General features: G+C 37.9%; 8 protein-coding genes across 14 annotated transcripts; 4 read left to right on the forward strand and 4 right to left on the reverse strand.

Moving 5' to 3' along the window:
• The first annotated feature begins 2,684 nt into the window (after positions 1-2,684).
• LOC119077903 (radical S-adenosyl methionine domain-containing protein 2-like) lies at positions 2,685-3,868 on the forward strand. Its single transcript, XM_037185274.1, has 2 exons — positions 2,685-3,225; positions 3,295-3,868. The coding sequence occupies exons 1-2, from the start codon at positions 2,769-2,771 to the stop codon at positions 3,810-3,812; spliced, it is 975 nt and encodes a 324-aa protein (XP_037041169.1). The 5' UTR covers positions 2,685-2,768; the 3' UTR covers positions 3,813-3,868.
• A 3,557-nt stretch (positions 3,869-7,425) lies between these two features.
• LOC119077884 lies at positions 7,426-9,159 on the reverse strand. Of its 2 annotated transcripts, XM_037185248.1 has the most exons (3): positions 9,098-9,159; positions 8,904-9,033; positions 7,426-8,791 (listed from the first exon to the last, which is right to left on the reverse strand). In XM_037185248.1, exons 2-3 carry the CDS (start codon positions 8,949-8,951, stop codon positions 7,442-7,444), a joined length of 1,398 nt encoding a protein of 465 aa, XP_037041143.1. In that variant the 5' UTR covers positions 8,952-9,033; positions 9,098-9,159; the 3' UTR covers positions 7,426-7,441. The 2 variants fall into 2 exon arrangements, with proteins under 2 accessions (XP_037041143.1, XP_037041142.1); XM_037185247.1 differs by having other exon boundaries at positions 8,904-9,155.
• A 932-nt stretch (positions 9,160-10,091) lies between these two features.
• Positions 10,092-11,693, forward strand: LOC119077885 (methionine synthase reductase). The gene is made up of 3 exons (XM_037185249.1): positions 10,092-10,249; positions 10,328-10,480; positions 10,541-11,693. Exons 1-3 carry the CDS (start codon positions 10,145-10,147, stop codon positions 11,648-11,650), a joined length of 1,368 nt encoding a protein of 455 aa, XP_037041144.1. The 5' UTR covers positions 10,092-10,144; the 3' UTR covers positions 11,651-11,693.
• On the reverse strand, positions 11,693-13,162 carry LOC119077890 (O-glucosyltransferase rumi homolog). The gene is made up of 2 exons (XM_037185254.1): positions 12,943-13,162; positions 11,693-12,870 (listed from the first exon to the last, which is right to left on the reverse strand). The coding sequence occupies exons 1-2, from the start codon at positions 13,103-13,105 to the stop codon at positions 11,816-11,818; spliced, it is 1,218 nt and encodes a 405-aa protein (XP_037041149.1). The 5' UTR covers positions 13,106-13,162; the 3' UTR covers positions 11,693-11,815.
• A 3,521-nt stretch (positions 13,163-16,683) lies between these two features.
• On the forward strand, positions 16,684-17,388 carry LOC119077928. Its single transcript, XM_037185308.1, has 2 exons — positions 16,684-16,817; positions 16,898-17,388. Exons 1-2 carry the CDS (start codon positions 16,764-16,766, stop codon positions 17,306-17,308), a joined length of 465 nt encoding a protein of 154 aa, XP_037041203.1. The 5' UTR covers positions 16,684-16,763; the 3' UTR covers positions 17,309-17,388.
• A 42-nt stretch (positions 17,389-17,430) lies between these two features.
• On the reverse strand, positions 17,431-18,896 carry LOC119077900. 2 transcript variants are annotated; one of them, XM_037185269.1, is made up of 3 exons: positions 18,748-18,896; positions 17,922-18,635; positions 17,431-17,863 (listed from the first exon to the last, which is right to left on the reverse strand). In XM_037185269.1, exons 2-3 carry the CDS (start codon positions 18,629-18,631, stop codon positions 17,485-17,487), a joined length of 1,089 nt encoding a protein of 362 aa, XP_037041164.1. In that variant the 5' UTR covers positions 18,632-18,635; positions 18,748-18,896; the 3' UTR covers positions 17,431-17,484. The 2 variants fall into 2 exon arrangements, with proteins under 2 accessions (XP_037041164.1, XP_037041166.1); XM_037185271.1 differs by having other exon boundaries at positions 17,922-18,631; positions 18,748-18,890.
• A 1,799-nt stretch (positions 18,897-20,695) lies between these two features.
• On the forward strand, positions 20,696-23,074 carry LOC119077872. 3 transcript variants are annotated; one of them, XM_037185222.1, is made up of 7 exons: positions 20,696-20,886; positions 21,039-21,389; positions 21,474-21,661; positions 21,717-22,064; positions 22,124-22,265; positions 22,330-22,617; positions 22,676-23,074. In XM_037185222.1, exons 1-7 carry the CDS (start codon positions 20,832-20,834, stop codon positions 23,038-23,040), a joined length of 1,737 nt encoding a protein of 578 aa, XP_037041117.1. In that variant the 5' UTR covers positions 20,696-20,831; the 3' UTR covers positions 23,041-23,074. The 3 variants fall into 3 exon arrangements, with proteins under 3 accessions (XP_037041117.1, XP_037041118.1, XP_037041119.1); XM_037185223.1 differs by having other exon boundaries at positions 21,726-22,064; XM_037185224.1 differs by lacking the exon at positions 21,039-21,389.
• A 156-nt stretch (positions 23,075-23,230) lies between these two features.
• Positions 23,231-24,467, reverse strand: LOC119077908 (stress protein DDR48-like). Of its 3 annotated transcripts, none has more exons than XM_037185280.1 (2): positions 24,376-24,467; positions 23,231-24,301 (listed from the first exon to the last, which is right to left on the reverse strand). In XM_037185280.1, exon 2 carries the CDS (start codon positions 24,268-24,270, stop codon positions 23,380-23,382), a length of 891 nt encoding a protein of 296 aa, XP_037041175.1. In that variant the 5' UTR covers positions 24,271-24,301; positions 24,376-24,467; the 3' UTR covers positions 23,231-23,379. The 3 variants fall into 3 exon arrangements, with proteins under 3 accessions (XP_037041175.1, XP_037041176.1, XP_037041178.1); XM_037185281.1 differs by having other exon boundaries at positions 23,231-23,498; positions 23,562-24,441; XM_037185283.1 differs by having other exon boundaries at positions 23,231-23,440; positions 23,547-24,441.
• Between the last annotated feature and the right edge of the window lie 720 nt (positions 24,468-25,187).

A 25,187-nucleotide genomic window follows, 5' to 3' on the forward strand; every position in this document is an offset into this window, starting at 1 on the left:
TGTTTTTCTACCGTGAAAATTATCGACATTCATTATCGTGGTTCTCATCAGCAAGCAAAATCCCAGAGAGTGGCGTAGTTGTACAATTCACTCCTAAATGTCGCCCTAAATAATTCTCAGTATTTCTTTCCATCTGAAAAAAGCGCCTTTCAAATTCAAAATAATCAAAACGATTACTCATTAAGTCAACACAACTCTTTACTATAAGTATAATCTGCATTCATACGAATTGTCCATTTTTTTATGTAAAATAAATAATTCTGGTAAACCAGTAGAGCACCGAACCTTATAACATTAATGTTATTCCGGATTGAAATAAAATAAGATTAGAGTTGATGTGATTTGTGTGAAATTTAAAATTGGTACGGAAAATTATGATGTGTAAAAGGTTATTACTGAAGGTTGCGCCGCATTTTACCATCGGGAGTTTTGAATAATTTCATAAATTCATGGATTTCAATTCAACGTTGTTGTTTTTTTCGATTTATAAATTATGCCATTTAAATTAGAATTGCATTTCGGAACGGATTGTTACACTCAACAAAGATTCAAGAACTTTCGAGAAGATTAATTGAATTAAAAAATAAATAAATTGAAAAAACGAATTAATATCCACAAATTCATATGTATAAGACAACCGAAAATGGTGCAACGAGATGCATTATTGCAGTATTTTTACTGCAAAGAGATATTGTATGCCCATGTTAAAATGAGCTGCCGCTAAGGTCCGAAATTCACGATCTATTCTTAAACATTCCCGTAACTACGGAGGTTTCATTGACATGAGCGCTTAACCCCAATAATGTATTGTATACGAAACTATTTGGAACTTCGCATGTTATTGCAACTCCAGCCGAAGGCAAAAATACCGCACCTGGCAAAATAAAACTTCTAACCAAAGACGTAACCTACTATTTATCTACGTATAGATTGTGGAAATTGTTATCGTCACTACCGCAAAAATCAGTGATGGCACTGCCTTCGAGTCGGTCTTTTGAGATACGAAATTTAAAAATCCAAATCATTTGTTAGGAAATTAAATTTTCGATCACATTGTCCGTGAAAATATTGTTCGGTGAATTGACAGAAGTGACCGACTTGCTGACAGCGTCAATCATTGAGAGTCCTGTGAAATAGTGGTCATATCCATAATCTATTTCTACTTTGTAGCTTGGATTATGTCATACCTAACTTATATTTTACGTTCGCAGATGACATCGGGTATAGGTTATTTGTTGTCCTGTTGAATGTATGGATAATTCCAAATGCTTTGTTACGCTATTGCTCACAATGATATTACCATATCTCCAGTCCAGTGTCACTCTATGCTTTAGATTAATGCAAGAGTCATTGTCTAAATATCTCCGCGTATGTGATAATGGTAGATTATTCACCTCTGTCTACATGTTTATTTAGACACTTGGGGAGTTATTGCATAAGCCGAAGGCGAATGTTATAACCGTAAGTGTCTAAATAAACATTTGGACAGAGGTGAATACGCTATTTTATCTACCGACGGCGAAATAATAGCACTTTTTCCCTGCCAATATTTCACCTAGGTAGATAAAAAAATATTCCGCCTTTGCACACAAAATAGTCAAGTGAACTAGGTACTGTCATTAGTTTCGCCAACTGACCCTAGTCACTTGAATCAGAAGTGTCGATAAAAATAAAATTATATCGCTAAGCTAGGGTTCCCAGACGTACCCTTTTCAGAGTAAATGTACTCTTTTTCGATATCGCAACTACTTTTGCCGACTGAGGCTAGCCTGCTACTATTTCATTGATTTTGCACTCTCTGTTCTCTTTTTCTGCAGGGAAGTGAAATTCTTATACACTTTTCCGCACGAGCTGAAAATTCTGACATACATTTTGTGTCAAAATTGCATTTCACCGGCTATACTAGGCTTCAACAGGTGAAAAAAAAGTTTCGCTGCGCGGCAATAGGATCAATTTTTTACTAAAATCTTGTACGTGTTTCACAAGAGATTACTTTTAGTTCCATATCTTGGAGCCAATGAATACTTTCTTGCGAAATGTCGGGAACGATTTGAAATTTTTGACGCAAAGTTTGTTTTGCAAACACCTCATTTGTACAGCAGAACAACGGCATTTATGTTAGTAGTTAAAATAATGACTTCAATTGAGAAAATTCGAATTTTAGTAATCCAAGTGTCGTTTTTATGGCAGTTACAACACTTGAAATATTGTTACAGTTAAGACCAATCATTTGGCTACTAAATTGAAGCCTGAACTTATGGGCAAAAAATTTATATTTTCGATGATAACTTTGTCCTCACATATTTTTTGGAAGTACATCCACAGTTGTCAAGAAGTGATAACTTCTCATTGAGAAATAGAAACGTTTGTGATAATCATCAATAAATGTTAGAAAAAAAAGAGTTACAGTACAAAGCTATTACTGAAACAGGACTTCTTATTGATGTTTTCCTAATTTAGCAACCGTACTCTTTTGTACTCTTTTTTAAGTCAAAAATGTACTCTTTTTGAAATTTTCGATCTGGTAACCCTACGGCTAAACTAAGACAAAATATTTTTTTCATTGCAAGAGATTTTGAGATAAGACTGTGCTCGTTTCGTTTCAACTCGAGTGTCAATTGAATAATTTAATAAAAACGCGATGATTTAGACAAATAATGTCTATAGAACCAGAAAGTTCGTTTCATTAACTTACTTACATCGTTACAATAAGGAAAGTTTAACAATTTTATAATTTTTTCTGGAAAATAGGAAAAATAGAGTCGAAAATGTTTTTTCAAAGAATGCTACACAAATTTATCAAGTGTTTTTGGGCGATACTGACGTATCTACAATTAGTTAAAAATAAAACATTAAATATAGTGCCCGTGTCAGTAAATTATCATTTTACGAGAAAGTGTAATTACTCGTGTGGTTTTTGCTTTCACACAGCTAAAACTTCTTATGTGGCTCCACTGGGGGATATTAAAGTCGCCCTACGCAAACTAATGCTAAAAGGAATGAAGAAACTTAATTTGTCTGGTGGCGAACCGTTCTTGTATCCGGAGCTTGTGGGTGAGATCTGCAAATTTTGTAAAGTTGATTTGAATCTGGAGTCGGTGTCGATTGTCACAAATGGATCGAAAGTTAAAGAGAGCTTCTTCAAGAAGTATGGTGTATATGTGGATTATATAGCAGTTTCTGTCGACTCGTTTGATGAAGAAACAAATATAAATATTGGTCGAGGTAAACAGATTCTCTTCTTCGTTATCTGTGTTCAATTCATGATGACGTTGACTAATTTGAAACTTATAGGAAAAGGAAAGCATCTCATTCAGTTAGATTATGTATCGCAATGGTGTCAACAGTACAACATCAGATTCAAATTAAACACAGTGGTCAACCGGTTCAACCATTTGGAAGATCTATCCCAAAATATTGCACTGCTAAATCCTTTCCGCTGGAAATGTTTTCAAGTTCTTCCAGTAGACACTGAAAATGTTGGACAAATCGCAAAACGAGACTGTTCTGAGTTCCTAATTACCGATGATGAATTCGGTGAATTCTGTCGGCGACATCAACATCTTCCGTGCTTTGTTCCGGTATCAAATGTTGTGATGAAAAACTCATACATTATCTTGGACGAGTATCTCCGATTCCTTAACAAAGGCGATTTTTACAAAGAATCAGAATCGATTCTGAATGTTGATGATATTGATCCCCTACTTCAGTCCACTGACTATAAACATAACATGTTTATAGAACGAGGTGGCTATGATTGGTGGACTAAACGTTCCGCTTGTGATTCGGTAGATCCAGAGCTGGACTGGTGATACAATTTAAAACATTTAATTACTGTTCCGGTACAAATTTCTGCTTGAATACTTGTTCACTCAGCTAAGATTTAAAATCTTTTCTTTTTAAATAAAAGCTTTATTATTTAATGAAATGAAACATAGTGTTTGACATTTTTCTCAAAGGTCTGTTACGTTGAAGTTTACCTCTGCCAATTGTGTGAGATTAAACCTCAACGTAACAGACCTTTGAGAAAAATTACAATCCTACATGTTAGCAATCGACCCGATTGAAGAATAGTGTTTGACTTTCGGTTGAAGGTATTTCTTACAATTTCATTCGACAACATTTCTTTAGAGTGACATACTCGGCACAACTGATTCAAAATCAAACAACCAACTCTTCACATCTTTTTCACATATTTTCTTCTTAAAATTTTCTTCGTTAAAATTGATTGCGTTTAGGCGTCACATCTGCGTCAGCAAAACTGATATCAAATGTTTTGGAAGTTTTATTTAAGGGACTAGCGTCACCTCTTCCTCTTTTGAGATTTTTGTGGGATACATTTTACCCAAGAAGTAATTTTTCACACATCGAAAATTATCAAACGTTGTAAAAATGTTTCCCCATTTAAAAAATGCATTCGCGACGCAAACGAATACAAAACAAGCGTCAAATAACGCGTGACAACGAAAAAATCGCACGATCTTTCTAACTTTTCCTCAGCAGTCGGTATGCCAAGTTTCCGGTCTCTAGGAATTTCTATCTGGAGCTCAGCTCATATATACCAACAGAAAAACAAACAACAAAAACTATATGTTCGTGCCGTAAGTGCGCTTCAAAATTTGAATTTTCGATTAGAGAAGGAAATATAATTTAGACCAGTTATAACAGACGTCCCACTGATTTTCGGGGTGTCCAACTTAAAACAAGTCGGACATTTTTCTTGAAAAAGTCGGACAAAATCGGACATATTTTCGCTAAAAAGTCGGACTAAATCGGACATTTTCTAAGGAAAAGTACCTGTATTTTTTCAATAAAGTACAAAATCGGACAATTTCTCGTCGATAAATCGCAAAGTATACTTATAAACATACTGAAGGTAATGCAAATGCTCAGCGGATCACACATTTTACGGAACCTAAGTTTCGGGTGAATATAAGACGCGTTATGTTGCTTGCGTGATGTTTGGAGTTTTTGTGTTGAGTATAAAGATGCAGCCTAGGGCCAACATTATAAAAATTATATTCACCCGAATGCTCTCAAGCTCTCATAAGGTTATTTGAAGAAGCAATAATGGGTTTTAACGATGGGAAGTTTACAATAGCCGCTTTTCTAGACATTGAAAAAGCTTTCGACACTATGTGGGTTGAAGGACTCATATATAAACTGATAAACTTGAAGTTTCCTGATTATCTCATCAGAATTATTTTCTCCTACCTCAAAGGACGTAGTTACAGAGTTAAGTTGGGACACCAGCTCTCCGACCCAATAACAGTGAATGATGGGGTACCGCAAGGATCCATACTAGGACCTTTACTCTTTATCATTTTCATGATTGATTTGCCGACGCATATGAACACTACTCTGACCGTCTTTGCAGATGATACAAGTACTTTTTCTACGAGATTATCCCTGAGCAGAGCTAAGTCAAATGTACAAAGCCACCTTCACAAGTTGCACAGATACTATCAGATTTGGAAAATTAGAGTAAATGTGGAAAAATCTGAAGCTCTTTTCATTCAGAGGTCCAACCGCGGGCGTCCCAAAAATGAAAAAGCTTGTGGCATTGAAATGAATGGCACAAAAATCCCTTTCAAGGATAGCGTTCGTTTCTTGGGTTACTACGTTCAACCAAACCTTAAACACAACGAACATGTGAACAGGATGCTTCTGAAAGCTAACACCGGTTTACATAAACTGTATCCCATCATGAAAGTCAATAATGGCATTTCGCAAGAAGTTAAAGTTAAAACCTATTATATGTAACCATATTGAGGCCGGTTCTAACTTATGCCGTCGCGGTTTGGCATAGTTTGCCAAAGTACTTGATTAGGAGGTTAAAAGTCTTTGAAAATAGATGCCTACGTATGGCAATCAATTTCAGAAGATCGAGAACGAACTTTAAGTATTTATCTACTGAAGAACTGCACAAAGTTACCAAAGTGCCGAGGCTTAACGTACACCTGTACGATTTGGCTATGAATATGCTTAGCAAGACGTATTCACATGATAACAACGTTATTAGTGAATTTGGCAGCTTTTCAGCAGAAAGAATTGCTAACTGTACCTATAAACCTCCCCACTCGCTGTTAGGAGGCCATAATTCCAAGCTATTGTCATTATAGACACAACCGCATCCCTATTTGTAATTTCGTATCACCAAAATGACCACTGTATACGAACTGATTATGAGAATTACGATTTCTTTCAAATTTGATTTGATCACAACAAACTTTGTTGTAACCCTAGGTTAAGTATTTACTCAAAAAAATTTAGAATATTGATTGTTTTTCGTGCTTTCTTCAATCTACAAGGTGATGAACCTATTGCAATTTCATTTATTCCAATTAAATTTCAATTTTTTTTTAATTTTTAAGTCTAGTATTACTTAAAATGATGAAATTTCATACATAAATTTGGAAAAGTCTGGCAGACTGTAAATTTATTTTTAACAAGAATTATTTGTAAACAAACTGTATAAACTTGATTTGATTAAACGAACAATAAAAAAAAAAAAAATATTCACCCGAAAGAAGGGTTCCGTGAGTTTTTGTGTATTTGCATTACCTTCAGTATGTTTATATACTTTGGATAAATCGTACTTATAAATTGAATTTAGAGGCGTCAGGAATGAAGCTCATCTAAAAGATAAAAAACACCTCTAGCGAGTTTGCTTCGCTGCAAAAACTCTCCATTAGATCCTGCTTCGGGTCTATATCGCAGGCTTTTTAAAGACTATTTTGGATTTCTGTCTGAACTTTATGGACGTTTTAACAGATGCATGTCACTTCCTGAAGTCTTATTACTCAATCATGGTTCAACAACCTCCCTGTCTACCTACAACTTATAACTTAGATGTTACAAGTCAGAAGGAATATAAATAACTTATAAATTCGATTGTCTGTTGATTGTAAGTTAACGTATACAAAATTGTAAATATGTGAGTAAACCTCTATGGTACCTCTATGTGGTCAACATAACAAGTCAATACAGTAATATATTTACTGCCTTAATTTTATAGTTACATGTACAATGTGACAATTTGTAAACAACTAAATGCGAGCGGAGCGAGCGAATTTTTTCGAGTTTGCATCAGAAGCATTTAATGTTACTAACGAATTTTATCTTGAAGAAAAAGTTTCATAAATTTTTATTTTTGAAGAGAAGTCGGACAAAGTTGGACAATTTTTTATGAAAAAGTCGGACAAGTCGGACAAATCGTACAAAGTCGGACAAATGTTGAAAAAGTCGGACAAATCGGACATGTGGGACGTCTGGTTATAGACGGTTATGATCAGAACGAGAGTACCATTTACTGCGATACAGAGAAATCTCGAGCTGTAAATCAATTTCGTGATACTGAGTTTTAGAAAATCTTTCTGGATTAGAATGTCTGTCCCAATCTGCTGTATGTAGAGAAAAACTGAATATCAATTCTCAATGCTCAATTTATTAGTTTCACTTTTCGGATTCGGTTACAATCGCATTCCTCGAAGTCAAAATTAAATTTACATTGCAGTGTCAGTACATTTGGTCTCTGTTCGACTATTTTAACAATTTCAAAAAAATCTCTCTTCTTCAATACAAAATAATTCCTAGTCGCGTGATGCTGAAGGAATACGAATTTCTCTAAATTTATTAGCTGTCTTACTATGTCAAAAAGGTCGGATGCACAGAATCCACTAAGTGATTCGTATAGGTACAGTTGCCCCAATTGTGTTAACTTTGTCCATGGAATGAAACAATTCAAGAGGCTGTATGTGAAACGTAATTCACGTAAATTCTCCATCCGAGATAGAGCTTCAAAGACCTGATCTGGAACTTCGTCCATGTGTCGAAATTTCAACGTTTCTACCGCATTAAAGACTTGGAACAGTGTAATGTGGTGATCATTAATTTGAAAATGAAAATCAATGCTTAACATTCTGAGTTTTAGCAAATTTTGCAGATTCCAAGAATCCGACGAAATGTTAGGAGTGTCCAAGCTTTCTAAAGTCAATTCTTCCAATTCCTTGCAACTATTGCTGATTGTGTGTAAGAGCTTGATGCTACAAACTGATCCTGCACTCAGATCGATAGATCTGAGGCATTTATGGCGTCCGATAAACTTTGAAAAGACATCACTCTCGTTATCACTTGTACCAGAAAAGATTTCAGACGCAACAAATGCCAATCGTTTCAAATTGGGAAAATTATTTTGCAGAATTGCGCCGCACCAATACGAATAATTGATTTGCAATTCGATCAATGAATCACAGATTAGTGAGGCTGTGGCTGGTGTCGCAGCATCATCAAGAAAAGAACAATGACGAAAAGACAGTTTCAGCAGCCGTTGAATGATCGATTTAAATTTCACTTGGAGATCTTCCATATTTTTCATATTAACAATGTCGAGACACTGTAGCGTTACGGCACCGCAATACATCGCGACCAAATCGGTAAGAGCATGATCTTCCTCCCAGGATACCGAAAGCGTGGAAAGATATGTCCCGAAATTTTTTAAAATTCGTTCGATGTCTTGCAGGTTTTCATAAAATTTCCGATAGTTTTTCGTCTTGAGAATGTATCCGCGTATCCCCATGTCATAACTAGTTTCAATGGTGAATTCTTTAGGAAACACGCGTAGAGCTATTCGTTTGAATCGTCTACAAGTTTCAGCCAGTGAACACAGGTCCATGAAAGTCAATGAATCGCTTGAGAATATATCTAGAAGACAGTACTCATTCAAATGTTGGAGATACGTCCCAGTGGTATTCGATAGTTCAATCAACAGCGTGTTGCTATTTTCGTCCACCTAAAGTGCACAAAGTTGTTTATCTCCGACGTTATAACGCTGCCGTAAAACACATGTATTCGGCAAGAATGTGAATCGAATTTGAAAGAAAAATATGAATTTTAGTTCTAACCTGATACTGAACAGACGATACATTGTCAATTTGATGATCCGCGCCCATAACTATTGCGAATTGCGACTAATTGTAAAATGAACAAACAACGAAAAAAATACGAGAACAAAATGATTTTTGCGTTACAATTCTGCAAAATAAAACCGTCTATGTATACACAAGATGACTTTCTAAATCGGAATTTAAACAATTACAATTTTGAGAGATTTTGCCAAAAGTTCCGTTGCAAAATTGACACTTCTTAGACGAAAAGTCGTGAGTCGTAAGACGTCGGGTACTGTACGAAGGCTGTGAAAAGAACAGTGTCCTGCTTACTTTTAAAATATTACCTCCTATGTGCAGCGAAAATTCATTTTTCAAACCTAGGACCCAAATCCGACGGATATGAAAAATACCATTCGTACCACGGACTAAAAGTCTTTTTTAGCGTATTCGATTCCAGACCTCGCCTTCGGCTCTGTCTGGAAACTTCTCACACGCTATAAAACACTTTTAGTCCTAGGTACGAAATATATTATTTCGCAGGGGGCCCGTGAAATAAAAATTCATATTCGCCGCACTTAAGAGGTAAGATAAACTACATACTTGTCTGGAAATCGTTGTTTTGACTCGTGTGGTTGCACACTTCGCCTTCGGCTCAGCATATAAACTCCACACTCTTTAAAACAACGATTTTACGCACAAGTATGTAATCTATTATTATTGACTGTACCATGCGAAAATTGACTATTACACCTCTGTGAAACTAATCCATTACACTTGGGATATTTAGGGTTTATTTTCATTTTGTTGACTGCATCGAGCAAAAAAGAATGCAAGAAGTGTCGTTAAAATTAAAAAATTTTGGTAAAAATATTTACATCGCCTTCGGCTCGGATATACAAACTCAACACTTGTCGCAATTAACTGTTACAAAGCTTGTTGCTCAAAAGCACACTCGTGAGTTCGCTCGTACCACAAAATTGTGTCTATGTGTAATGAATTACTTTCGCAGCATCCAATGTAATCTACTATTGTAGATTTTTGATTTGAAGTATATCGGATATGGTGAGACAACGAGTGATAAATGAAGAAATAAAGAAATTGCCGCCTAAAATTGAAATTTTCGAAAATATACATCAGACATCGAAAAGCAAACTTGTTGATATCTCTCTCAATCTCTCTTTCTCTTTCTGAAATAAACGTCATGTTTCCAACGTGCTGCTGACAAACTCTATTTCAGTGATTTCAGTGTTTTGATAATGGAAATGCGGGACTTGATCTGTAAATATGAATCAAAATCTCTTACTCTGCCTACCTTGCCAGTGGGATACATTCAAGTTAAAAGCTCGGTTGAAGAATGGACAGTAAGATTGAGTTACTCTTTTAAGTATTATTCAAGTTTTTACCATATTACTGAACACAATTTACCCTTTGCAATTTAGAGCGATTCGAGCCAACATTCCCAACAAAATGTTTTGTTACCATTCGCTGCTGAATCAAAATGTCATTCAGTTCCCATTAAGTCATCCCGTTTACTCACCACATCATCGAATCAGAATGTGAAACCGGTCTACGAGTTATTGTTTGATGTCGAGGTATTTCCATTGTTTTACAATCGGTTCATGAAGTCGACCTTTGTGTGTGTTCCTTTTCAGCAAATCAAGGAGTTTCTGTTCAATCCTGGCGATACCATCGGCATATTGCCAATAAACTCGGATGACGAGGTTACTATTGTATTAGAAGCAGCCTCTTTGAGTGAATTGTCCCAACTGAAAATTGCTATTGAACTTGCTGCTGGTAGCAAGAAAAAATTACCAAATCATCTACCTCAAGAAACGTCAATCAGAAAGTGTCTACTCGAATGCCTGGACCTGCACGCCATACCGAAAAAATTATTTCTACGAAGTTTAATCGAACATTTAGTGGACGATGAGGAAAGGCGCGTTCTCGCAATTCTATGTTCAAAAGAAGGCGCTACGGATTATTCGGAACGGATTCTAACAGCTGGAGTCGGATTTTTTGACATTTTACAGATGTTCAAATCATGGAATCAAATTCCATTTCAACTACTGTTGGAGCATCTACCTCGTTTACTACCTAGGCCATACTCAATTGCAAACAGTCCACTGCAGAATCAAAATATTTTAAAAATTTGGTTTTCATTAGCTGAACCCCCGGGAGTTACAACAAAGATGCTGCATGATATGATCAAAAGAGCTAACAGTGGTGTAACTACCATGGTTCCAATATATTTGAGACAAAGCAATGCATTCAGTTACACACTGAATGAGATGACCGATCCAGTGATTTTCGTAGCGGCTGGCGTTGGTGTGTCTCCGTTTCTGGGCTTTTTAGAACATCGAGAACAAGTGCAGAAATCGGATAAAGAAGTTCGCTTAGCCAATGCGACAATGTTTTACGGCTGTCGACAAGAAAGCGAAAGTCTGTGCAAAGACATATTCCGCCACCACTTACAAGCTGGATCGTTGAGTGATTTGAAAGAAGCGTTCTCTAGAGATGTCAATTCGCAACATAAATACGTGCAAGACCAAATCCAATCGAACGCAAATATGTTCGCGGAAGTGTTGATCAGAGGCAAAGGTCGGATTTATGTCTGCGGGAGTGCTAACATGGTACAAGATGTAAGAAAATCAATTCAAAATTGTTTGGCTGAGCACCTGGACGATTCTACGACTAGCGATACAATTGAATCTATTCAGAAATTGATCAGAGATAAACGATACGTCGAAGATACGTGGATCTAGGTGATTGAAATCTGGTTGGACAAATAAAAGTTTCAAATTTTTGTACAAAAAAGTTTCACTTCTTTCGTTTAGCAAATGAAGAGGTGGTACGTGTCAATTAATATTCATACAAGACTTTAGATCTTAGTACCCCCCATACCACAGTATTACAACAACATCACAGACTTACTTCGTAATATCAATTAAATCGCCGTCCCGAACCACTTTGAATTTCAAAAATTTCGTGTATTGCATTATCAAATCATACCAGTAGTCTAGGATGTCCTTCATATCTAGCATCTGGTCAATGGCGTCGCATCCCCGACGTGCTATATCCTCGGCAAGTTTATCATTTTCCACCAGAAATCTGAGTAAATATCTCAGTTCATTTTCTTGCGGATAAGCGGGCACTTGAATGAAGTGGTAATTCGGCACGAGTGCATCATAAAAGAATTCCTTCCATTCGTCTCCGACATGAATAACCAACGACTGGCACATAAACAGATGACGAAAGCGAAAACTTGCTGCCACGCCACGGAAATTGAACAAATATTTGTAGCGGCAATGATTTTCCATCGGAATGTCCTTCACAGGTTCAGCACCCAAAGTATCCGCCGATGATTTCCATGCTTGGTTCTTTGTGTACTGAGCTTTCACCAGATCTGGATATTTTCTGGACAGTAGCACCAACGAATCTCGTTCATCGGACGTACGAGATCCTCGGAACAGAGCCTGGCTCTTTTTCTTGGACCAGGGATGTTTCGCTGCGGCTTCAGTCAGTTTTTCTCTCATCACGTCCCATCTGCCCAGTCCGGTTGGATATGTAGAAATAGCTGGTCCGCCTTGCCAGAAACTCCACGCCGGATACATAACGTCGAGATACTTATCGGTTTTGCTGAATGAAAAGACGGGACCACGAACACCCCAATCGGTATGAATTTGTGGCCAATCGCGACAGTTGATTAGAATTTCGGTGTCTTTTAGTCGGGGCAATAGTTGCATCAGAAAATGTTCGATGCCAGCACATCGGGATGGAAACATGCATTCTTTGTCCCGATACAGTCTCTGGTTGACAATTTGGTACTTAACTCCATACTTTCGTACGTCATTTATCATTGCTTGGGAAATGCCCTGTCGAAACGGCGACAAATCTTTCTCAATTTGCTTGGAGAAGCCGGTGTAGTTTTGTGCCTCGAATTTGGCTTGAGACGAAGTGAGTTTCTGAGTTAGGGCCTCGGCGTCTAATCAAGTGCAATGTAAAGTTCGGTAAATTTTAATTAACCCTTTTCCAACCGACAAACAAAGTCACTTACACTTCTTATAGTTTTCCTCGTCTCCGGCCAAATACTTTGACGATCCATCGCTGTTATCAGATTCACAATTTCCATCAATTGTACAAAAACCATTTGATTCATCATTCGGTAACACAACCGCTACCAGATGAAATAACAGAAATCCAAAAATTAGTCGTTTCATTGTTGAAATTTTGAAAATGTAAACAAAACTCCAAGTCAAACTATTGACAACACACGCACACACGGCACACACACATATGAGCACACAAATTTTTCGAAAATGCATGTTCAAGCCGTTGTAGTTCAGTGGGCTCAGTGAAAGAAGATAATGTGGATGTGCTAACCGCGGTCTTATTCAAATTAAAACTAGCGCAAACTAACATTTTTCATAGTAATTATCATGTCTTCAACAATAGGGCGTATCGAATTTTACAAATTTTAAGGACCGCGATAGCCTGTGTGCGGAAAACGTATATCATCGAAAACTGTGTCCGGGCATGTGGTTGATGGATCCAATGGAGCCATGGAAGAAGTCCCCCCGGGCGACTTTAAGTTTCCGATGGTCATAATTCGGAAAGTTGAGAGTATTTTTGAAAACAATTTTCTAGCAGAATGTAGAGCTTTGAAAACTCTACAAAACTACCGAAGAAACCGATGGTCCAAAAGGTGTCACTGCCAAGATTGCCTAACATCGAAAAAGTGACCTTTTGGTTTTTGACTTATATTCCCTGAGAGACAAATGATTTTGTTTAGCCTGTGGTATGAGGTGGTAGAGGAGGTCGAGCACTACCAGTACACTAGGCATGTCCCGATCGGATATACTCTTGAAATCACTTTTATAACATTTGTGAATGGAATTTTTAAGAGTGGCCACGTCGCCCACGAAGCAAGTGCAGACACTGCAACCGGTGCTGTTGAGTCGAGGACACCTTGGCCAGTAAGTATGCATAATATTCCATGACAGTAGCTGAACTCTTTCACAAAATATTTGTTATTTCGATGTGGCACATGAATTGAAAAACTATACTACGAACTTCAATTTTTCGTAAATATATCGAAAAATATATATAATCTGTGTATTTGCAACGAATTCGACTTCTTACTACTATTCGTGGGTGAAATAACTAATTAAATCGATTATTTCTCGTTTTTCTCATAAATTCAATTTATTCAGATTTTGTAGTACAAAGTGTGCCACATCGAAATCACAGATATTTTGTGAAAAAGTTCAGCTACTGTCGTGGAGTATTATGCATACTTACTGGCCAAGGTGTCATCGACTCAACAGCACCGGTTGCAGTGTCTGCACTTGCTTCGTGGGCGACGTGGCCACTCTTAAAAATTCCATTCACAAATGTTATAAAAGTGATTTCAAGAGTATATCCGATCGGGACATGCCTAGTGTACTGGAAGTGCTCGACCTCCTCTACCACCTCATACCACAGGCTAAAAAAAATCATTTGTCTCTCAGGAAATATAAGTCAAAAACCAAAAGGTCACATTTTCGATGTTAATCAATCTTGACAATGGCACGTTTTGGACCATCGGTTTCTTCGGTAGATTTGTAGAGTTTTCAAAGCTCTACATCCCGCTAGAACATTGTTTTCAAAAATACTCTCAACTTTCCGAATTATGACCATCGGAAACTTAAAGCCGCCCGGGGGGACTTCTTCCATGGCTCGATCGGATTCATCAACCACATGCCCGGACACAGTTTTCGATGATCTACGTTTTCCGCACACAGGCTATCGCGGTCCTTAAAATTTGCTAAATTCGATACGCCCTATTGGACATAAATTTCGGATTTTTTTTCCGTAATTTTATGTTAGCTTGAAGCGTTGTATACAATGAAAGTAGATAAGTAGGTATGGCCAGTCCATACAAGTCGGAGCACATACGGATTTGCATGGCGCCACCTCAAACGAACTCATTTCTAGTGGAAATTTGCACTAGAAATGAGTTCGTTTGAGGTGGCACCATGCAAATCCGTATGTGCACTGGCTAGAACAAATTTGAACGTTTGGCCATACCTATCCATTTACTTTCATTGGTTGTATACGCATCCGTTGTGGACGATTTATTTTAGACTTTGTCGCTAGGGTCGCTAGTGTCCGCACTTTCGTTTAGGCTGCAACTATTACGCATCGGTTGTAGACGGTATATTTTAGGCTATTTCGCGAGTTGTAGCCCGAACTAAGTGACAAGCGGAAGTGTCTAAAATATAACTTCTACAACAGATGCGAAGACACGTTTCATTCTGAGGGTCTAAATTACGAGAAAAATTCTGAAATTTATGTCCAAGCCATGCAAACGTTCTTCTGTGAATCAGTAGTTTTGATTGAATACGAGCTAACCGTAAATTTATGACCAAAATTTCTGCTACACAGAGGAATTTTTAGATTTCTTAGGTAAAAGGGTTAGTGGAAAGAACGTAGCGCCCGTGCTACTGAGGATCTAATGGCGATCTGCGTGACCTCACTTGGTAACACACGTAAAATAAGCATGTAAAGAGAGAACAGATCAAAATAAGCACAAAGTAAATAAACAATACAATGGTTCGCCAGCTGACATGATACCAGCTGTTGATAATTCTGCACAGTAATAAAATTTACCGGTCGAATTCCCAGAAAAAACAATTTTTTGCAGTGTTTTCCCGCTTCATAAAGGGATCAAAAATTTTATTGAAAATTCGATCCGAACCTTAACCGAATACCATGACCCAAATTTCGGTAAAAGTAATCGGTTCGGGTCACGCCGGTTCAACCAAATTTGGGTAACTCGATATTCTCTGTTTCTAATGGAAATATTTCTCTTCTCACTGTTTGAGATACTCAAATGTAAGAACGATGAATATGTAATTCTAATAAGTGACGTGAACTAATGATATTCGGTTCATTCGTAATGAATTAACGAATTTTGAAGAATCACTTGATCAAACAGTTCAGGAAGTAAAATGTTGTGGGCCATAATTCTTTACTCGCACGAAAAATAATTATTTTGCATTCAACAAATTTTCAGATATATTTGGCCATTTTTGAAATTGATTCCGCTTTATGGGAAAGTCGCAGTGTAGGGACTAACCGCTCGCAGTGTAGGGACTAACCGATTGGCGAAAGTAACGCCATCTGTTACCATCTCTTCGAAAATATAACTTAAGTTGCACTTCGCTCCTTGTCAAAGTTTCTCTAACTAAAGCTGTACCCTCAAAACAAAGATTTTTCGTCATATGTAGAATAGGGCCATAGGGCCTATAACGAAATTAATTAATTTAAAATAATGTCTGACAATGCATTTCAAGCAAAAGAGCTTCGAGTGACAGCAACCAAACAGGATGCTATTTTATATGAAAATTTTGTACACATTTTTTGACAGTGTTAAATATTGTTTGATACACTGTTCAGTTTCAGTGCTCTGTGAAGAGTACTACTCATGCTTGAAGTGGTCTCTAGGTATGATTGATTTGGATTTATTTAAATATCCTTTATAGCAGAAAGATCAGGCAGGAGAATACGTTATTTTTTGTTGAACTTCATTTTGGGATGCAGCTTTGCATGTGTCACTGCAATGGGATCTCCTCATGTACTACTATTAAGATTTTGGTTTCATGCAGTACAATTGTGCTGATGAAACTGCAAAACGCCTTAAACATTTCAAAAAATTTACAAATTACCGTGGGTCATGATGATGGTGCTAATAATTGCCGATCTTTGACGTAATTATCAACCGGCTTTATGTAAATGAGACCACAGTTTTGCGGTATAAATACTAGCTTAGACACGAGGATTAATTATCATTTTTAGTGTTATATCAACATTAGCAAACGTTTAGCCACAAACGAGATGAACTCAATTTTGGTAACAGTTTTATTTGCTTGCCTTGCTGGGATCGTTTCCGTAAGTAGAATCTGATTAGTGTTTCGCAGGGTCATACTCATACAGTGAATATTGGAAAATCTTTTTTTTTTCTTTTTCAGACTGATGAAGCTTCTGATCTTAAGCAAAAGTTCCAGCAAGTTCATTTGAGTTGTGCAGCCAGAACGCTTTTCAATCCGGTGGGAATTAAAAATTTGATCGATCTTGATTTTGCTGCCGCCCAACGGATACCAAACCATGACTGCTTCGAGAAATGTGTTTTCCAGAGTATCGGTACCGTTACACCGACTGGGCTGGACAACAACAAAATTTTGGCACTAGCAGCCATATTCCAACCGCAGACTGTACCGCAAACTCAAATTCAACTAGTTAAATGTGCCAGCTTGTACGATCCCAATAATTTTGACTGTGCGGCAGCTTGGCGATTGTATCTTTGTCTGCAGAATGGGGAAAGTGCTCTGAGTCAACCCAAGGCACCAACATGTTTACTGGTTCGAGCTGCTTGGAATTAGAATTTTTTGTTTGAGAATTTAGAGGCAAGAAGGGAGTTGGTCACTAGAAGGATACTACGGAATAAAGATTCATTTACTGACACGCATTTGTTTGAGAACCGATTATGTAAAATCTTCGTCAATTCTTCTGCAAAGTTGTTTATTGGAATGTAAACATCGACCGCTACAACTTCATTTTATGCTCTATAACATTTCGGCTTGGCGAATACATCGGAACGCTGTACATTTACAATGTCTTCATAAACCAAAATTTGTCTTTGGTCATCTTGGGTAACGTTGGACGGAACCGTTTTCAATTTAGAGCCGATCAAACCACTCTTCTTGATTCTCACAACCCAGTCAGCGCGACCTTTGAATGCGGCGTTTATTCCGCCGTAATTGTTCTTCAAAATGTCGTCACGAAAGAAATCCGTCGGTTTCAATTTTGTCATATAGACCCCAGCACCAAATGCACCGGATGCGCCGCTCTTTTTTAGATAACCAGACGCTACAATTGCTTGGGCACCGACGAAGCTTGTGTAATGATACAAATATTCGTGTGCATCACCGCTGTTTCTGAAATTGGTCGTTCATAATCTCTGGGTTCGCTAGAATTCAATGCAATTTGCCTTACCTTTGATTCTTCGTGCATTGTGGTTTATCCATCACATCGGCGGGATTAACGGCTATGTGAACTGTGTATTCGTAGACTTTACCACTTTGCTTCGATACTCGCAGCTTAGCACCTTCCAATTTTGTTTTATCGATCTTGACACACCAGTCTGCGCATGCAGCAAACTGCAAGCGGTCGTAGCCTCTTCCATAAATTGTATTGAGAATTTCATCACGAAAGTACTGTTCCGGTTTCATTGTGGTAAGGAAGAGACTACGATTACTTTCGTACGGAATTACTCTCAAATTCATGATCCGCTGAGCGTTGCTGGTGTTTGTATAGAAGAATAGTTCGGAAGAGCTTTGTGCAATTGAGCTACTCGACCCAGAACTACTCGGACCATTAACACATCGCGGCTTATCTTTGACATTTTGAGCGTCCACCTGGATTTCACCTGAATACTGATACAGGGTGGGTGTTATTTTGAACATCTTAGACGAGTCCAGATCAGCTTCGGAGATGTACACAACGTTATCAGCTCCGTTTTTACGTTCGCTTGGAATTCCATTTCCATAAATTGTACGCAAAATGGCATCACGTGTATGCTCCTCTGGATTTAGAGTAGACAATTGTACTCCACTCTGAGACCATAGACGCCCTTCGTTGCGTATAGCATTTGCTCCAGCAGTGCTCGTATAGTGATAGTAGAAATGTTCCCCCGAAGACCCCATCTGTGTGTTATATAAAATTCAATTAAATGTGTTAGGGGGTGGATTTCAACAGATTTATGTGCATATATGGACAGAATTGACGCGCTTGGTAACATTTATTTGAAAAATTTCCTTACCAAAAATGTGAATCTGCAGCAAAAGAAATTGCAATCAATTGATCGAATTAATTCGGGGAAAGCCCAGCTCTTTTCTCAACCGCACTTAGTGACAATGTGATCAATATGTCACACATTTACTTTGTTCTACCGGTTCTACCCTTATGTACCTGGAGACCAAGTGTCGGGGTTAATGCGTCTATACCCTTACGATTGTAACATTATTTATTTACATGTTGAATGCATTGGAAACCGTCTCTTTGAGAAGTACTCAAAAATCGATCGTAGTTTACGTGTCGAAATCCGTCGAATTTTAGTCTTCAAGCGCAAAAAATGTTTTTTTTTCCTAACTAGTGTTAAAACGTCTCGACTTTGTAGCGTATTTCCATCGCTTTTTTAGCGAATAGGATTAGGATTTTTTAGCGAATTCGATTGAATCGAAACGAAGCTGAGGTCAATAATGGTTCAATTTTTCAACTTTCGCTCCTTGTCAAACAAATGACTTCAATTTATTAAACGTAAAGCTTGTGCAGAATCAGCAAAAGGTGAACATCTTCAGTTGGTCGACAAAGACATTACCTTTGTATCGAAAACAACTCAAAGGCAAGCTATACATTCAGTGCATACATACATACGCTAAGGTCATCTATATAACACGTATGACTCTAGTAAACTCATTGTTTAGAATGTGTTTTTCGATTGCATATTATACAAGTAGAGTTTGTTTGTTGATCAACTGGTGAAGTTCAGCTGTTGCTGATTCTGCACAAGCTTTACGTTTAACAATTGTGTTGTAATTTTGAGAATATTTCAATGACGAAGTAGTATATAAACTCCCTCTCTTTAACAATTAATAGTCGATTCTATTGCGAATTGCCAACTGACAAGGGTTGCAACCATACTTGTAAGAACGACTTTTTTCTTTAAAAGGGATTTCCATTTAAGTGTCCATTCCACTCAACAAAAAGTACTCCGTGAGAGAGCGAACTGTCAAACAAACAAAGAAAAAATTGAAAAAAGCATTACGGCGGTGACACTTTATCTTAATGCTTAGTTTCCTCTTGCCAAAAAAGTACTCCGTGCGAGAGACAAAATTGAATTTTTTCAATTTTTTCTTTGTTTATTTGACAGCTCGCTCTCTCACGGAGTACTTTTTGTTGGAGAGGACACTTAATTTTTTGAGTGAAATACCTCGCTTGTGAATGGGACATAATAATGAAAATGAAATCTTGTATGTCTACCGGCCTCGGTCTCGTCTCGGATCAGTAAACTTACACTCTATTTGGTCTGCTGTTGGGTACGGTACATGTATACATACAAACTCGTATTACGAGTCTCGTAATCAAGGTTACAGCATGTGAAACATGAAACAGTAGTAAGGTTCGGAACAGATCAGGTGGACCTCAAGGCTGTTGTCTCAAGCTCAGATTATTTGAATCTTAATAAACTGATCCTGAATTGTAAACTTTTACCTGACCAGAATTTATCTGACATCTGAAAATCAGTAAAAATACAGGTAAATCAGGCCAGATTTCTAGTATATCTGGGATTTTTTTTCAGGATCTTTTTTGATTTCCAGATTTCAGGTAAATTGAGGTCAGGTCATATCAGATTCAAAAATTCTCAGGTCGACCTGAAATCAGGATCTATTTTCAGTGATTTAAATTCGCAAAAATTCCTTCATTTCTCTATAATTTTTTGACCTTCATCCTTTTAAGCTGAACGTGATATTTAACACAAACCAGAAATTGGGAATTTCGGGGAATTGCAGGTTCAGATCAATAGATACCTGACCTGCTCCAAGTCTTATGAACAGTATGATGTTCGATCACAACGTTAATGTTGAGCTAAATTGTAACTAAAAAAGAGAAAATCAACTCGGCTGGCTTCTGATAGTTGGCTACGAGATATTGTTCGCTAATTATATGACGACAACAGATTTGGTTAAGTACATTTCGATTGTGAATCTAGTTGATTATGGTCCATCCACGATTCCGCTAAACATAACCTTCGAATTGTTATTGAGAAAATTTCTCTCGTTTTGAGATTGTGAGATTTTAAAAATAAATCTTACGCTGGAGGCTTCAATTCAACAGATTGAAAAAATGGATAATTTATTAAATTTCTGGGGTGGCAGCGAAGCAAAAGAAAGGAAAGACGGTAAGTTTTTCCATTCAGGTCATTGAGTCCAATGTTTTGGCTTTGCCACGGAGATGCAAAGTTTTGTCATAAGTCTTAACATTAGCATTGGATTGTGAACACCGTGAAAACCCCGACAAATCAATAACTTTGAAGTAAATATTTCGTTCAAGGTCCTATCTATTACCATTACACAAATCGAAACGCGGCCGACTGTATATCTCGTGATGGAAAAATTAAGAATTTCGGCAATGGAATTCTATTAACTACTATGGATCCAGAATTATACTACCGTAACGAAATTCTATTCAACAATTACGGCGACAATATTCCATCTCGTATTGAAAATCGAGCCGACTATTGTGTGCGCGTACTGCGCAGTTATCTCATCGAAAAGAAACTGATTAAGGTGCCGATGCCTTCGGAACGGTTGATCTATTTATATAACGAGGATATACGCGTAAGAGAGCTAGATGTGTTCGATAAACCGGCGTGTAAAAGAGATTCTAAAAAGACTCAATCTCGTAAGACTTCCTTTGTATTGTGGGATCGGAGTGCTAAGGCCTTAGAGTCTCTTTGTTAACATTCGTCTTTCTTCACTGATCTAGATGTTCCACAATCCAGCTCGAGCTCATTATCGTCTCTGTTATGCGTTGCCAAAGAAGATGAACCTGATGTGTCGCTGAAGAGGTCTGTGCTACATGTTCAACAATCAGCCTCGAGCGATGTTCAACAATCAGCCTCGAGCTTGCGTTCGCCATGCGTGGCCAAATATGAATCTAATATGGCATTTAAGGTACATTGTTGGACCATTCACTGATAAATTGTGTAACAAAACGCACGCTCAACAGAAACCAAAGTGCAGCAAAATGAACGAGATCAAAATGCAACTCCGACGTGACATCAAATTTAATCAACCGGGTTATCAAGATGAACATGTAACAGTTTGTGCTTTCGAATGGATGAAAGATGGACTAAAGCGTATACGAAAGTTCCTCGGTGATGAAGATCTGGAAGTGAATGTTGCTGATTCGGCTAAGTATTGCATTATGGAAGGAAGTCTGTCACTGAAAGACTTACAGATTATCGCCAGAAATGAGTCGTCGAATACGACTGGCAGAATAGATTTTGGAAGTTACAAGGGAATCAGCAGAGAATTGATTTATTCGTTAAAAGACTTGAATCGGCAAACTGTGATTGTAGGTGGATGATGGCGGTCATGTTATTCCCATTGTTTTGATTCTCGCTATTCTTCTAGATCGGCAAAGATCGAACAACTGGCTATGGTGGGTATCCTAGCACCAACAAAAGAACACCACAAAGTGAACCGGTGTACGTTTGTGATCTCAGTGGTCTTCAGTTCCAACAATCATACAACTCCGGACGACTTGTTCTTGTGGGTACGTGCTTCAATATTGTTTTTTTTCCCAAAATAAAGATAAAGCCAAAGATTGGGTGTCGCAGGTGAAGATCTACCGAAAGGATTGCTCGACGACTTTATATATGAACATGTTGTCAATGAGAACAAACCAACCATGGACGATGTACGAAGCAATCAAACTGGTCGTTTTATAGAGGAATCGGGAGTATTCTTCGACACTAAGGCCTACGTCAAATTTGTTGCTAATGACGTGGTTCTAGCCGGATTTGCCTTAAATCGTTGCGCAACCGAATCAATAAATTTCAAGTTTCTGAAGTATGGAACTGGATACTTTGCAGGACCGTTCCGATACCTACTTGATCGATTCATAGGTAGGTTGAGCGACAAAATTATGCGACGACTCGATTGATCAGCCCTAGATTGTTACAGGACTTGGAGTAGCAGTAGGCCTGGAATATCTACTAAGAGTTCTACCGGAAAACCATCGGATAAAGGCTGTAGAGTTGCCGTTCTACGATACATTGCCCGCCATTGGGAGCGTTTGTCGCAAGTATAATGTGGAGCTAAGGTACAGCATGGACGATGCTCTGAAATGTACCCGGCGTGGACTGACGACTGCGACCACAAACAGTGCAGATCCTCATGCTATGACAGGCAACCGAATGGGTTTCGGCAGTGTTGACGGTGCGATTGCAGAGAATCTGCAGGGGAAAGCTATCAAATTTTCGCCAGTAATCAATGAATCGATGACGGAATGTTTTGTCACAACTCACGAGCCAAATCATTTGAATTAAAGAAAATATATCGCTTCCATCACTAACCATAATTTGCACAGTCTACCCTGCATTGCCGAATTTTCTTTCCTAATTTTATTCTGATCCATCAGACTAATCGATGTCAAGCCAAATTGATCACTATGGATTCCAGCCTGTAGCCCGAAAAATGGTTTAATTTTGTCCTTAAAAGTAAATTCTACCCGTTTCGTTAACGGCTTCAATATTATTTATTTAACAAAGTTATTGGAGGTCATACGCAGGACATCATTCTTATCCTTCGATAATCGATAACGAAGACAAAGCCTGTTTACTCATTTAAACGACTATAAATTGACATCCTCATTAGCCAGCTCAGCTTCAGTAAGAATCATCATCACTTTCATTATAACAATAACTCGCATCATCGTCGTATCCATAACTGTTGTCATACTCGCAGTCATCCTCGTACTCGTCTACATTACAGTCTTCTTCGCTACCCCCACAGTCTTCTTCGCTACCATCACAGTAGTCTTCACTACCATCACAGTCGTCTTCGCTACCATCACTTACAGATTGCTCAGCTACTTCCGAATAACATTGGCTTTCGTCCACTCCACTTGGATCTTCATAACTGTCTTCCTCTCCACTTGCATTTTCATAACTTTCTTCTTCTGCACTTGTGCCTTCACATCCATTCGAGTCATACTCGGAATATCCATTTCGTTCCTCTGCACTTGCGTTAGAAAAAGTGTCATCATCGGTTTGATGCTCATCGATCTCCTCAATTTCTTCATCTTCACCGCTGTACGCGATTTCATCGGAATCACTGAGTACGTCATCCGTATCAAACTCAACGCTTCCATCATCTGTACTGTCGGAGTCGTGATCCCCATCGCTGCTGAAAGTATCTGCTTCACAATCAGTGAAAGCCTTAAAACATCTTGGCTTGTCGTAAATTTGGCTCGCAGTAACCGGAATAGAAGTTGGGTACACAAAAATCCGTCGATCACCAGGAACATGAACTCTGCTCAACAGTTGCTTGTTAATGTTTTTTTCAAACACAGCGACTACCCAATCGGCGCGATTACGAAAATTTGATCGTATTACACCATAATTGTTTCGCAGAATCTCATCGCGAAAGAAATCATTGGGATCGAGATCAGTAAGATACACCCCAGGGCCGAACGATCCAGATTCTCCACTCGGTTGAATATTACCTGACTGACTGATTGCTTTGGCGCCGCTTCCATTTGTGTAATGATAATACATTTTGGTTTAATGAATTAAATTGATCGAATATCTGAAGAATGTAAATTAAATTTTGAGTTACGCAATTGTGACGAGTTTCTCTTCTGCACATAGTTGTCCACCTACCTTCGTAAGCTTTTTATATTTTTAGAAACTCATAACTGATCGATTTGTGAAGAAATAGTTATTGACAGATTACACACAAAAGCGTACAGAGTATGGTGTCACAATAGCAAACCTCAGTTGACCTGTAGAGAGGCACCACCATTTTCTTTTCTTTAGTCAACGCACTTCTAGCATAAGTGGTACTCTTACACTGTGAAAAAAATTGAAGCACATTTTCATACAAAATAGTACTCACTCTATTTGGTTGCTGTCAGCTGTCAGCTGTCATAAGAACTCTAAATAGGGTACTGAAACTTGACAGTGCTCCATATAAAATTTTACACTGTAAAAAGAGTGGGGATAAAATTTCATACAAAATAGTACTCTATTTGGCAGCTGTCATTAATAGCACTTTTGCTTGAAGTGCGTTGTTGAAGTGCGTTTCTTCAATACCTCTTGTGAAGTGCAAATCACCTCTTCAGTGATCATTTATTGACTGTAAATGGTCAGTACACATCTCTGCTTTACAATAAGTCCATATTCGGCGCAACCAATTGAGTTTCTGTTCATTTTATAAAGTAATAAACATTTACTACCTACTACGAAGTGGGAGGAAAGCAGCATTTTCAGCCAGTTATCGCACGGTACAGTACAATTTTGTGCTAAACATCCCGTTTCAAGACTAAAAACAAGTTGAAAACACTGAAAAATATGGGTCTACTTCGACCAACTTTTTGGTTTGCAACACAAAATATCTGGGGTGTGTTATATGTGGAATGAAAGGGGGTAAGTCCAGCTACAACAACTGTTAGAATATGCACTTGATATAATTA

The sequence above is a fragment of the Bradysia coprophila genome, unplaced genomic scaffold, assembly GCF_014529535.1.
Source record: "Bradysia coprophila strain Holo2 unplaced genomic scaffold, BU_Bcop_v1 contig_24, whole genome shotgun sequence".
In the NCBI taxonomy this organism is placed as follows: domain Eukaryota; kingdom Metazoa; phylum Arthropoda; class Insecta; order Diptera; family Sciaridae; genus Bradysia; species Bradysia coprophila.

Bases quoted from the DNA above. Each gene is read 5' to 3' on its own strand.
- LOC119077872 (XM_037185222.1), top strand. From the start codon at position 20,832: ATGGATAATTTATTAAATTTCTGGGGTGGCAGCGAAGCAAAAGAAAGG. The intron at 21,662-21,716 runs GTACATTGTTGG...CACGCTCAACAG, and splicing joins AATCTAATATGGCATTTAAG to AAACCAAAGTGCAGCAAAAT. The intron at 22,266-22,329 runs GTACGTGCTTCA...TGGGTGTCGCAG, and splicing joins CGGACGACTTGTTCTTGTGG to GTGAAGATCTACCGAAAGGA.
- LOC119077928 (XM_037185308.1), top strand. From the start codon at position 16,764: ATGAACTCAATTTTGGTAACAGTTTTATTTGCTTGCCTTGCTGGGATC. The intron at 16,818-16,897 runs GTAAGTAGAATC...TTTCTTTTTCAG, and splicing joins GCCTTGCTGGGATCGTTTCC to ACTGATGAAGCTTCTGATCT.
- LOC119077884 (XM_037185248.1), bottom strand. From the start codon at position 8,951: ATGGGCGCGGATCATCAAATTGACAATGTATCGTCTGTTCAGTATCAG. The intron at 8,792-8,903 runs GTTAGAACTAAA...TGTGCACTTTAG, and splicing joins TATCGTCTGTTCAGTATCAG to GTGGACGAAAATAGCAACAC.
- LOC119077885 (XM_037185249.1), top strand. From the start codon at position 10,145: ATGGAAATGCGGGACTTGATCTGTAAATATGAATCAAAATCTCTTACT. The intron at 10,250-10,327 runs GTAAGATTGAGT...TTTGCAATTTAG, and splicing joins GCTCGGTTGAAGAATGGACA to AGCGATTCGAGCCAACATTC. The intron at 10,481-10,540 runs GTATTTCCATTG...GTTCCTTTTCAG, and splicing joins AGTTATTGTTTGATGTCGAG to CAAATCAAGGAGTTTCTGTT.
- LOC119077908 (XM_037185280.1), bottom strand. From the start codon at position 24,270: ATGTATTATCATTACACAAATGGAAGCGGCGCCAAAGCAATCAGTCAG.
- LOC119077890 (XM_037185254.1), bottom strand. From the start codon at position 13,105: ATGAAACGACTAATTTTTGGATTTCTGTTATTTCATCTGGTAGCGGTT. The intron at 12,871-12,942 runs GTAAGTGACTTT...GCACTTGATTAG, and splicing joins CGAGGAAAACTATAAGAAGT to ACGCCGAGGCCCTAACTCAG.
- LOC119077900 (XM_037185269.1), bottom strand. From the start codon at position 18,631: ATGGGGTCTTCGGGGGAACATTTCTACTATCACTATACGAGCACTGCT. The intron at 17,864-17,921 runs GTAAGGCAAATT...GACCAATTTCAG, and splicing joins CAATGCACGAAGAATCAAAG to AAACAGCGGTGATGCACACG.
- LOC119077903 (XM_037185274.1), top strand. From the start codon at position 2,769: ATGTTTTTTCAAAGAATGCTACACAAATTTATCAAGTGTTTTTGGGCG. The intron at 3,226-3,294 runs GTAAACAGATTC...TGAAACTTATAG, and splicing joins AAATATAAATATTGGTCGAG to GAAAAGGAAAGCATCTCATT.